Source organism: Myotis brandtii, unplaced genomic scaffold, assembly GCF_000412655.1.
Source record: "Myotis brandtii unplaced genomic scaffold, ASM41265v1 scaffold540, whole genome shotgun sequence".
Lineage (NCBI taxonomy): Eukaryota > Metazoa > Chordata > Mammalia > Chiroptera > Vespertilionidae > Myotis > Myotis brandtii.
Genome location: NW_005369990.1, coordinates 1,945,115 through 1,957,598, shown reverse-complemented (window position 1 = coordinate 1,957,598; position 12,484 = coordinate 1,945,115). Strand labels below are relative to the sequence as shown.

General features: G+C 38.1%; 1 protein-coding gene across 4 annotated transcripts in view; it reads left to right on the top strand.

Annotated features, from left to right (window-relative positions):
* The window catches only part of INADL (InaD-like (Drosophila)), a 289,773-nt gene that overhangs the window by 179,941 nt on the left and 97,348 nt on the right, over positions 1–12,484 (top strand). For all 4 annotated transcript variants that reach the window (XM_014549254.1, XM_014549253.1, XM_014549252.1 and 1 more), the window contains exon 28: positions 8,389–8,480. In XM_014549254.1, coding sequence (XP_014404740.1) covers positions 8,389–8,480 — 92 coding nt within the window. The remainder of the gene's footprint in view (positions 1–8,388; positions 8,481–12,484) is intronic.

Below are 12,484 nucleotides of genomic sequence, written 5' to 3'. Positions count from 1 at the left end.
TCCCAGCAGGCTGAAAGCTGGTTTCTGGGGTTTTGTTTAGCTTCTATATTTGTTACAAAGTTTCTTAGAGTTGCAGCTCAGAGGCCGGCAAGTCAGGCGGGGAACGTTGGAGTCTGCAGTCACTGAAGCAAGGAAGCCTCATGTTCGCTTCCAGCTGCCTGGCTGCCGGCCGCCATCTTGGCTGACAGTTAATTTGCATAAGGATATGCTGATTAGCCAATGGGAAGGGTAGCGGTTGTACGCTAATTACCATGTTTCTCTTTTATTAGTGTAGATAGGTTTCTTGGTCTGGGGATCCTATTTTGAGAAGATTTGTTAATTGGATTTAAAATTCCATAGGATTAAAATGTGCTGTCCTATGGCTTTTCTCCCCACCCCAGATAAATACCCTTAGAAATGTTTCTTATTATTAACAGGAAAGGCTTTTGGATTCTAACAGATTTGGCTATAAATATTGGCTTTAGATATGTTATATTGATCAAATTCCTTAAACTCACTAAGCCTCAATTTCTCTATCTGTATAATGAGGTAGTAATGCATTCCTCTACTGATATGTGTGAGACTTAAGTGACATAATGTATTTAAGATGTGCATATGTGTGTGTATAGTGCGTGTGTCTTGTATGCCCTAAGCATTTATTAAATGGTATTATTATAACAAAGTAGTTATAAAATATCAATATAGAAAAACAAGTTGGAAATCACTTTAAATCCCACCAGAGATACCATTATTGTTGACATTTAGTAGAGATACTCACAGAGCTTTCTTTAGACTCAGACAGAAACTTTTATATAAATGAAAATAATGTGAAGTATGGATTACATAGTATTTGTCACTTTTCACTCAATAATGTTATCTTTTTACGACAGTGGATCTAATTCTTGATCATCCTCCTTCATCTCCTCTTAATGGCGCAGTTTTCCATTTATTGTGTGATGGAGAATGTAATAAATCTTTTTTTATGATCTATAGTTTTCCATTTTTTATCTATTATAAGTACTATAGCCACGATAGACATTTTGCCCCTGGATTTAAAAAAAAATTAGTATAAATTCTTAGAAGTGGAATTGCTAGATTAAAAATTACCCGGCCAGCATGGCTCAGTGGTTGAGCATCGACCTATGAATCAGGAGGTCACGGTTCGATTCTCAGTCAGAGCACACACCTGGGTTGTGGGCTCTATCCCTAGTAGGAGGCAAGCAGGAGACAGCTGATCAATGATTCTTTCTCTCCCTCTCCCTTCCTCTCTGAAATTAATTTTAAAAACAAATAAAAATTACCCTATAAAAGCATTCATTGAGTTATAAACAATTACTATTTGTTCATTTTTCTTCTGCATGTGTGATACTCAAAGAGTTTATTATATAAAGAAAAGACATTAGAATCTCTTGAAATGTAAATTTTAAAATATATTTGAAAGTGAACCAGGGAGAAGGACTCTCAGATTTTAATGTCAGCAGTTCCCGGTTAACTGAATTCCAACTCAGTTTTTTAATAGTAATTGTCACTGTTCATAACAAATCTCTCTACTTTAATAAAAGCATGGGCAGAGAGGATGTTGTTGAACATAATATAGTATAACATGATATCCAAACCTCAGGCAAATCTGTTGCTTGAAGTAACTTTTAATTTATGTATAATTAATATTTTCAATCTGAGCTTAACTTAATTAATATTTACATCCAATTTGGTAAGTTTTTTAAAAGATTTAATTGAGCTGCTCTCCAGAATAAATTTATATTCATGTTCAGTTGAACTATGGAAAACTAAGAGTAGTTGAAAACCTATCTCTTCATGATATTTTTGAATAATTAACTTTATTGAAACAAATCTCATGAAAAAACCTCTAAAGTGAAAGTTTATATAGTATAACAAAAGGATTTACATCCATTTACTTTTATTGAATCCTTACCAGATTAATTCTACTTCTTCTGGAAAATATAGCAATTAAGTATCCCATCTCTTATACCTAAATAATATAGAGGGTTTACCTCAAATCAGTGTGGCTTTGTTATTGTTTTTGTTTTTGTTGTCTTGTTTTACTACTGTGACAAAAACCAACCCATGAGGGGGAAATGTCTCACCCATTAGACTATGACCTACGTTTTACAGATAAGGTGTTTCTCATGTGGGGCTATTGTCTTCAGTATCTATAGGTGCTATAATTTGCTCCTGAATGACATTTCAGAGAGAGCCTTGATTGCCCCACTCAATATTCAGCCTGGAGGGTCCTGACAATGCAAACTTGTGTGGCCCACCGTTATGGATAGTATTTGTGATAGGAAGGTTTGAAGGACCATCCCTTATAAAGAGAAGTGATCGTGTGCTGGCCAAGATCTCCTGTCTGGTCTGATTTTCTCATTGAGTGCCATGAATCACATAAAATACACTTTCCATCATCATGGTTTAATGAATGTGAGAGGGAGTTATAATTTATCATCTAAACTAGTGTTACCAAACTAAAGGGGGTTTGTTCACCTGTGCACATCAAAGACCAATCAAATGCTAACAGGAGTTTGCTGCCAATAAAGTAGAGGTTTAATGTTAAGGGGATGGCACCAAACCTGGAGTCACAGGTGAGCTCGTGTTCAAAGACCGAGCTCCCCAATGGCTTCTAGGGGATGGGCTATATAGGGGGGAGTCGTTAGTCATGGTGACTAATGGAGTTAGGGTCACAGCTAGGGTCGGTGCTAGGGTAGGGGGTCGTTGATCAGTGCATCTGGTCCTGATGTCAGCCAGGGTGTCACTGTCTGGTTTCCCAGGGTGTGGTCAGTGGGGCCTTGTGCTTTTCTGGGCCTGGAGCTTAAACACCATGAGGCCTAGATGTTATCTCTAGTTTGACTGAGACTCTATCTCTGGGGTCAATAGACACGATGTTTGTTCTTAAGGTTTTTGATGCTGACCAGGACCTCATTGTCCTGAGGGCTTAACGACTGAGGGAGGGGATGTGCAAGGGAGAGGGAGATGGTGCATCAGAGCGCTGGGTGAGGCCAGTTTGAATGAAAAGGAAAGAAAGGAGAAAAGGTTGTCTTGAAGAAATGAAGTTTCTGTGCCGTTACACTAGGTTGCTTTTGAGAGGAAGTGCTGTTCATAATTGGAACAACATGTATAAACTGGACTATTCCAGAAAAATTAGGATATATCTTTATCCTTGAATGGAAGAGTTCTTGAGCTCAGATTTTAAGAAAATAGATCATTTGGGTAGAAAGGGAATACCAAATCAGAACTAAGAATAGTTTTTCTCACTATTATGAGATAATATTAAAGATAAGGCCATCTCTGAATAATTTATTATTTCCATATATCACGGAGTCACCTTTGAAAGGAGAGACTTTGGGAAAGACACCTAGTTTTTCTACTTCTCAGATTACTGAAATAAATAGAAAATAATGTTATTCCAATTTCTAGGTAATATGATCACTCATATTCTTAAAGGATGGGAGCAGTATTTACCCCCTAATGAAATATGATCATATTAAGTGTATTAAGTATATTAAAAGTGTATTAAGTATATATCCTTGTTCAGGGTGCAGTTCATTTGCAAAAGAGAAAGGTGCTGTCTGATTGGGACTCCATAGTGCATTTGGGACTTTAAAAGCCTCACAGTCAACAGTCAGGCATTTCCCCTCTGCATGGTGGTGAAGTACTTGATTCTGAACTCTGTGTCTTGAAACTTTCAGTTCTACGATGCTAGATGACTAAGCGTCCTCCTGTTCCTGCTCAGAGATTACTTAGGAGACATCTTTATAAAGATGACCTCTCCAAATCATCTGATTGTTATGGGTACCATACACACGATGTGACATCTAAGCATGCCTGAGGATTACAGGCTTTTAAACTAGTAGCAAAATCACCTTGGGCAAATTCCTCAAGCTCTTGGAGTTCCAGTTTCCTCATCTGGTGAAAGTACATAGCATCCCAGTTGCTGTGAACTTTAAATGAGATGTTGTGCATGAAGAGTGTAGCATAGTGTTTGGCACAGAGTAAGCTCAGTAAATAGTAGCCATTATTAGTTGGAATTAACCTGAAAGACTTTTGAGGGGTGTGGAATGCTTTTTTTTTTTTTTTTTTGCCTGTGCTAAACTTAGAAGATGACCTACATCTGTTGTTTAAAGAATAATGCCCTCAGAGAACAGCCGCTTCTCAGAAATAGAGTGACAGTCTCGAGTTAATTATGCACAGAATGCATCATCTGGAGTGTGTTTCCTTGAGTGATGAAGAAATATAAAAATTGCTTTTGTAGTTGGAAGCTATATGCTTTTTATTTAAACAGCGAAGTTGTTTTATATTGAATAAGATCTAAGGAAACATGAGATCTTCCTCTCAGAGCTGCTAAGTGTCATTTCTGAGGCCAGAAAAGGGGCTTTGTCTTAGATTTTTTTAATCCAGAGATAAGCTTTTTTTTTTTCCATTTAGTTCCGTTAAATCAGGTTTCACTCTGCCCCGAGTTTCTTGTTCTGTTCCCAGTCTTCCACTGAAGAGCCTTTGAGCCTTGGCAGGAAGCACGGCAGTCATTGGCCCTGGAAGAAAACACCAACAGCAAGCAAGCTGCTTTCCCCTCCCACTGTCACAGCATCTGCATTCAGAAACTGTACCCAGAAAGACATAACTTTAGATTTACTTTTAGGCAAATTAAAATTAACGAACTGCTCTCTTCATTTGGGCTGTAATGCTTTCCTCTTAAAATAATACTATGTATCCTCGTTTATAAAAATGGAGGACCACAGCTAAAAAGCAGGCATATCCATAAATGTGAAACAGCTCAAGTCTTTATATACTTTACTAGAGGCCCGGTGCATGAAATTTGTGCGGGGGGGGGGGCTGTTCCCCTCAGCCCAACCTGTACCCTCTCCAATCCGAGACTCCTGGGGATCGGGCCTAAACCAGCAGTCGGACATCCCTCTCACAATCCAGGACTGCTGGCTCCTAACTGCTCACCTGCCTGCCAGCCTGATCACCCCTAACTGCCTCTGCCTGCCGGCCTGATTGCCCCCAACTGCCCCTCTGCCGGCCTGGTCGCCCCAACTGTCCCCCCTGCTGGCCTTGTCACCCCACGCAGCCTGCTGTTCAGTTGTTTGGTCGTCCCTCACTAACCCCCTGCCGGCCTGGTCGCCCCATGCAGCTTGCTGTTCAGTCGTTTCATCGTCCCTCACTAACCCCCCTGCTGGCCTTATCACCCCACACAGCCTGCTGTTCGGTCATCCGTCCGGTTGTTTCGGTCGTGACGGCCCCTGGCTTTTTATATATTAGGATACTTTATATACTTTATAAGCTTTAGCTCAGTCACTTTGAAGGCTAGAGGCCACCTCAGAGAAAGTGTACTAGCAGTTGATTAGTGGAAGTGCCACTTCCATTCATGGCTGTGTGAGTCACCACGTCTACATTGAGCACCACTGTATGCAAGCTATGCATGACAAGCTGGGGAACACCAAGAAGAGGACACTGGTTCCTGCCCTCAAGGGGTTTAGCTCAGTTCAATAAAATGTTGTGTGCCTGACTAATGCTTACCACCCAACAAGGATTGACTTTACAGGTCAGGTAGGGTGTAAGTGCAATAAGAAAAACTATTATAAACCTGGTGCCATAAAACTCATAGCCTGGAGGGTTTGATAGGTCAAGGTTTGGGAAAGACTTTCTGAAAGCGGAGGCCAGGCACAGTGGAGAAGACATTTGCAAATGATTACCTGAATGCCAGTCATCGAATCAAGCAGATTCCACGCATCATCTCATTTTAAAATTGTGATGTAAAGATCCTTATTTGTAGTAAAGATATTGAAAAATATGGTTAGCAAAACAAAAGTGATCATGGTAGACATTCTATATTATAACTAGGTTTTGCCCCTTAATACATTTTGGATATTTCCTATGTCACTAAGTATGTTTTTTCACCTTATTCTTAATGACTACCTGATTTATTTAACCATTTCCCTTATAACTAAGCTAGGTAAGATGTAAATACAAGAAAAAAATTTAAAAAGGAAACAATTAAGACCATGAAGAAAATATGTAATCTACAGGGTGGGCATTTTTTTAAAAGAGATTTTGTTTTTTTAGAGAAGCAAAAGTGAGAGGAAGTTACAGAGATTGTCCATATACCTGTATCTCCACACATTCACAGCCTCTCCTATTATCAACATCCCCCTCCAGAGTAGTACATTTATTACAACTGATGAGCCTACATTGACATATCATTTCATGTCATTATCACCCAAAGTCCATAGTTCACATTAGGGTTCATTCTTAGTCTTGTACATTCTGTAGGTTTGGACAAATGTATAATGGCGCATATCTATTAATATAGTATCATACGGAGGGTGGGCACATTTCTTAATGAAGTATATTAAAAGGGCAGAAACTTTAACAGAAAAAAATAAGTAGTTTTGAATACATAAAAATTTAAAAATCTTTTGAGTAATCAAGATTATGCAACCTCAGAGGGAAGGCAGGGGAGAGAGGGGTGAGAGATCAACCAAAGGACTTGTATGTATGCATATAAACAGAACCATAGACACAGTAGGGGGGTGATAGCATGTGCTGGGGGGTGGGGTAGGAATGACTGGGGAGAGGTCAATGGGGGGAAAAGGAGACATATTGTTCTTTAAACAATAAAGAATTAAATTTAAAAACAAGATTACTATAAAATTAAAGGCATTATCTCATTAAATTCTCACAACAGTTTTATGAAGTAGGTGCTTAGATTTCTTTTAAAGAAAAGGAAACTAAGGTGCAGAAAAATGACACTGCAGATCAGTGGACTTCTGGGTATTGATTATCTTGGTGAAGAATAAAAGTTGGTAGAATAAGAGACATATTGAAGAAGTAGTTCAAGTTTAATCTTTGCAGCAGCCTTTGATATGAATCCCAGCTACTATGTCAAGGTGATGTTGATCTTCATTTCAACAGTTAAAAATATTATCTTTTGCCTGGCTGGTGTGGCTCAAGGGTTGAGCGTCGACCTATGAACCAGGAGGTCACAGTTGGATTCCCGATTAGGGCACATGCCCGGGTTGTGGGCTCGATCCCCAGTGTGGGGTATGCAGGAGGCAGCTGATCCATGATCCTCTCTCATCATTGATGTTTCTCTCCCTCTTTCTCTCTCCCTTCCTCTTATATATATTCATTCCATCCTTTGAACTGTTCACTTCCATACCTTCCATACACTTTCTCATTATAGCTGTTGTGACAAAAATGATACCTTTTTCAGGTGTGTTCATATGCAAAATTTCAGAGCTATCAAGAACAGACAAATTAGATGCTAATTACAAAAAAGCATAAAATCCCTTTTTTCTATCCCTTATATAATAGACTATATATGCATCCCTTTAGTAGTAGAAATTATCTAGTCTCAGATAAACAGGGACAGTATAGTATGGATCATTAATTACTTGTTAAAAACAGGAGGAGAAAAGCCAAAACTGGCCCAACCGGTGTGGCTCAGTTGGTTGAGCATGGTCCCGAGCAACAAGAGGTCGAAGGTTTGATTCCCAGTTGGGGCACATGCCTAGGTTGTGGGCTCCACCCCCAGTTGGGGGCATGCAGGAGGCAGCCGATTAATTTTGATGCTTCTGTCTATCCCTTTCCTTTTCTCTCTCTCTAAAAAAATCAATAAAAACATACTAAAAAAAGAAAAAGAAAAGCCTAAACTGAACTATTAGCAATGGATGAAATAAAAAATTGATTTTTGGCTATCATCATAATTTATCAGTGGGAAAATCTGGAATGAAAAAATTTAGAATATAAATGTTTTTAGATCATATTTAGGTGAATTCCATCTAGTTAAAAATTCCATCACATCTTGGATAAAAGCAGCTGGCTTACTGATTGTTTACAATAAAATGTTTCTGTGCAATTGATCTAAAATTTGATTGAAAATGTAGATATAATATTTTCCTCCTCTGGAGTAACAAAATTTATGCTATGTAATAACCTTGACATGTTTATGGCATCGTATTTAATGGGCCCTCCAGAGTGCTGGTGAATACCACAGTTTGGTCCGTTTTCTACATTTTTTAAGAATCTGGAAAAGCTGTAGGTAATGAAATATGCTTCATAAACTTTTTGCATCTAGCTCAACTACTGCTGTCTTGATGCTTAGCAAAAGGGTCAAGGACTGTGTGTTCTATTAACTTCGTTCATAACTGAATTTAAGAGATTTTAATAGCTGTTTAGAATTAGTGTTTGAATCCATACTACAAAGAACATTAAGATTTTTGGCACCAAACAATCCTACATGTAGCCACTTAAAAAATGAATGGATTTAATTAGTATTGTTTAATTCCATGTATATAGATATATTCTTATATAACATATAACTGTATACATATATTTTTATACAAAATGTACATAGTGCATGTTTTACAAGTACACTTTATATTTTGTCCCAAACAGATAAACAATCAGATTCTGTACGGAAGAAGTCACCAGAATGCATCTGCCATTATTAAGACTGCCCCATCCAAGATCAAACTGGTTTTCATCAGGTAAGATAGATATATCATAAAATCTGAGCTCTCTTCAGGAAATGTTATTATTTATGTATGACTATTGTATCTTTGGTTTAACAAAATCACTGTATTCTAAAAATACATTTTCCTTTTGTAACTGTCACTGTAAGAAAAGTCTAGTTTGTTTTGAGTAAGAGGCTTTCTTATTATTTGTTTCACATGATAGTATTGGTAGTTGAAACCAGTATTTGTATTTCATTTTTTAAAAATCTTCCCTTCCTGGATGATTCCCTTTCTACAAATATCATAGCATCTTCTAGCTTCTCCTCCTTCTGTCACGATCATTTGGTATAGGAGCTGACTCATTAATGTCTACATCAATGAATAGGCAGGAAAACAGAACCCAGGGAACTATAGAAGCTTCATATTAGGAGTGCTGGTGAGAAATCCAGAGGGGAGGTGATGTGAGCTCTGCTGTCTAGAGTTACATGCTGTGTTTGGAGCTCCATATGTACCTACACCTTGCCTGCTAGCTGACTGAGCCTTTTTGGCAGAAGTGAATCAGATTTGGGGAGTCCTCATTGGTGGTAGCCACCATTGCCTCATCGGCAGTGGAATGAGCTTTGATTCTGTTATTGGTCTAAAATGACAGGTAAATCTAAATTATTTTTAGGTGACATAACTAACCCTGTATGTTAACTGTTGCTCTGTTTCTCTTCCTTCTGAGCCTCAGTTATTTGTAAAATGGAAATAATAAAGCATCTGCCTCATTATGATATTTCAAAAATTTGAAATGTTCAGTAGAGTGTCTAGCATAGAGCAAAGGATGAGAGTGTTAACTGGTATTTTATGATGGTCATTATTCTTCTTCCTCTTCTCTTACCTGTCAGTAAGACCTATTCAATCCCAGGGGACTGCTGAGATTAAGGGGTAATTTTATTCCCAGATATGGGCACTACTGTAGGTGAATAAAATATTCCTTCCCACACCATCACTTCAGCCTCAGGGGGTGTTATTGCTTTGCTCCTAAAGAAATCCTACATTGGCAACTTTTTCTCCCACTCGCTAGCATTTTCTGGCCTTCCAGTATTTTACTCTTGTTTCCAGAGGGAAAACCTTTCTTCTGCTTGTATGTCTTTGTGTGTTAAGGTGACCTTCTCTGGCTTACTCACCTTGACCTACTCTGTTAGTCACAGATCTTCTCTTTGAGTTTCTTTGCCCTTCCTATTGCCAGAGGTTACAAAATTAAACTTAGATGATGAAAAGATGAACAGATTTGAGGAATGGTCAGCCACTCAGGAGTTTAGGATCATGGGACTATTGGGCGGAACACTTTGTGAAGTGTATGATTGGCTGGCCATGGTGCTGTACACCTGAGACCAGTATAAATTAATGTTAAAAGTGAACTGTAATTGAAAAATAAAAAAATATATATTAATTTAGAAAAAAGAGTTTAGGTCCTCACCGGTGTGGCTCAGTTGGTTGGAGCATCGTCCCATATACCAAAAAGTGTAGGGTCAGGGAACATGCCTGGATTTTGGGTTCCATCCCAAATTGGGGTGTGTGCCCATTTGGGGCACGTGCAGGAGGCAGCTGATTGATGTTTCTCTCTCACATGGATGTTTTACTCTTTCTTTCCCTCTTCCTCTCTCTAAAAATCAATAAAAAACAACAAAGTTTAGGATGTCCATTGAGAGAAGTCCATACAAGTAAAGAATTCAAACCACTTGGCCTTAAAAACTTTGCATAGAGTTGTGTGAGGATAACATGAGAAGACTTAAATAGCACTCAATGGTGACGGCACTGAAGTGCTCAACACATGGTGGAGACTGCTACAGTGCTATTGTTAATGTTCCTGTTACCTCTTTAGCATTTGTGCCTTTGTTACCTACCCATCCTGGGCCATCCCATTTTAAAGAGAGCAAAAAGAAAATTGACTAGGATCCAAAGGAAATCATTTGATGCAATTAAGTAGTTGGGAAATAGAACCCTCCACCTTCAAGAAAGAGAGATTAAATGATTTGAAGTTGTTTAGAATACAGAAGAGAAAGCTGAGCAGAATATTAGTAATAGTAATAAAGCCTCATTAATTTAGTATCTGATGATTTCAATTTTGATTATTCAGAATGGATCAGTATCAAGGAAAGAATTTGTTCAGTAAATTAATAGTAAAGCATAATTGAGGATGCTACTGAATATTTACCGACTGGAAGTGATTTTAAGCAATTTAGAAGTATCAATGTATATTCAAAATACATAGCCGAATCGGTTTGGCTCAGTGGATAGAGCGTCGGCCTGCGGACTCAGGGGTCCCAGGTTCGATTCCGGTCAAGGGCATGTACCTTGGTTGCGGGCACATCCCCACTGGGGGGCGTGCAGGAGGCAGCTGATCGATCTCTCTCATCGATGTTTCTGGCTCTCTATCCCTCTCCCTTCTTCTCTGTAAAAAATCAATAAAATATATAAAAAAAACCAACAAAAAAACAAAATACATAACCTAATTATGGACGTTCCTTGCATGATCATTAAATTATAATTCCTAGCACATGATGGTCATTCAGGAAGCTCTATATCTATTTTTATAGGGAGAAAAAAGATGTAGTCATAATTCTGAACAATCTAGCCACTTTTAGACTGTAAGGGAAAATGAGCTTAAGTTTAATCAAGAGTTATGTATGCACTGCTGACAACTTTTTGTGTGATTCCATAAATACCTCTGGTAATTTGTGTGCCAACATTTTATTAATTAATACTTCAGTTTTCATAAAGGACGAAACTATTCATTTGACTGAGAACTCTTAACTAAAGTGATGAATTCTTTTCTAAAGCAAGATTGAACTATAAGGCTTTATAAGTAATTAAAAAACAACTCCTATATTCACCTAGCTTGGTTTGAAACTGGGTTTAATGCTTGGGCTGTGTGAGCCTGGTCAATTTCCTGATCTGTAAAATCTATAGCAATCTCATGAATTGTCTAATATATTAATATATATGAATTTCTTGGCAATATGGGCTCAACAATGTTCACTGCCATAGTGGTAGTGATGATGATGATGATGATGACGATGATGATGGTGATGATGGCAGAAAACCATGAGAAGGGTGGGAGGAAGGAGGTAAAAGAAAAGAGGTCTTGGAGAAGGAAAGAAGAGGGAAAAAAAGAATCTCTCCTTCATATGTACTTTATCTACTTCCAGAATCTTGACTATTTTTTAAAGTTCAGCACATTCACAGTTTAAGAATGTTTTCATTAACATGATAATGTTTAAACACTGAGAGATAGCTACGGACATTATATCAACCCATTCCTGGTAAATGTTAGAATAAGAGACATGAGCCAAACCTGCCTAAAACATCTTTTAGTTCTCTGTCAGCTGCTGCTGCTCCTCCTCCTCCTTCTCCTCTTCCTCCTCCATCTTCTTCTTTTTCTTTTAATGAGGGCCCGATATTCTAACAAGGAGAGAACACTGTTTTGTTTTTTTTGTTTTTTAGTAGAGCGCTGTTTGAGTAATGTATAAAGAGGAATCTAATTAGCATGACTTAATCTTCATGTCAATAAAATATATTAGATTCGAATATCAACTAGTGTCAAAACTTAAAGCACTCAAGGGAATCAAGAAAATATTATATTGCTCATCAGCTCTGTACATCAGCGATGGAGGCATAATGGCAGATGGGTGCCCTATTCTTGTGTGGTAACCTGTGCATCTCAGGTGCTATCCAACATACATGTCATCCTGTCTCCTTCAGGCTGATTGCCCAGTTCATTAATCATGTAGATACACCTTTCAACTTCTGCCTATGTATTACCGCTTTCACTCTATTGTTACAAGAACCCCAATTTTGCCTTTTGGAAACTATCAAATTGGAGCAGTTAAATATTGACTTGTTATCAAGTTTCAGGAAGTAAAACTTAAATCATCTTGGCACAACTGATACAATTATACTTATGAATTGCATAACATGTATTGTGTTTTATATATATATACTAGAGGCCCGGTGCACAAAAATTTGTGCACTGGGGGGGGGGGGGGCCCGGG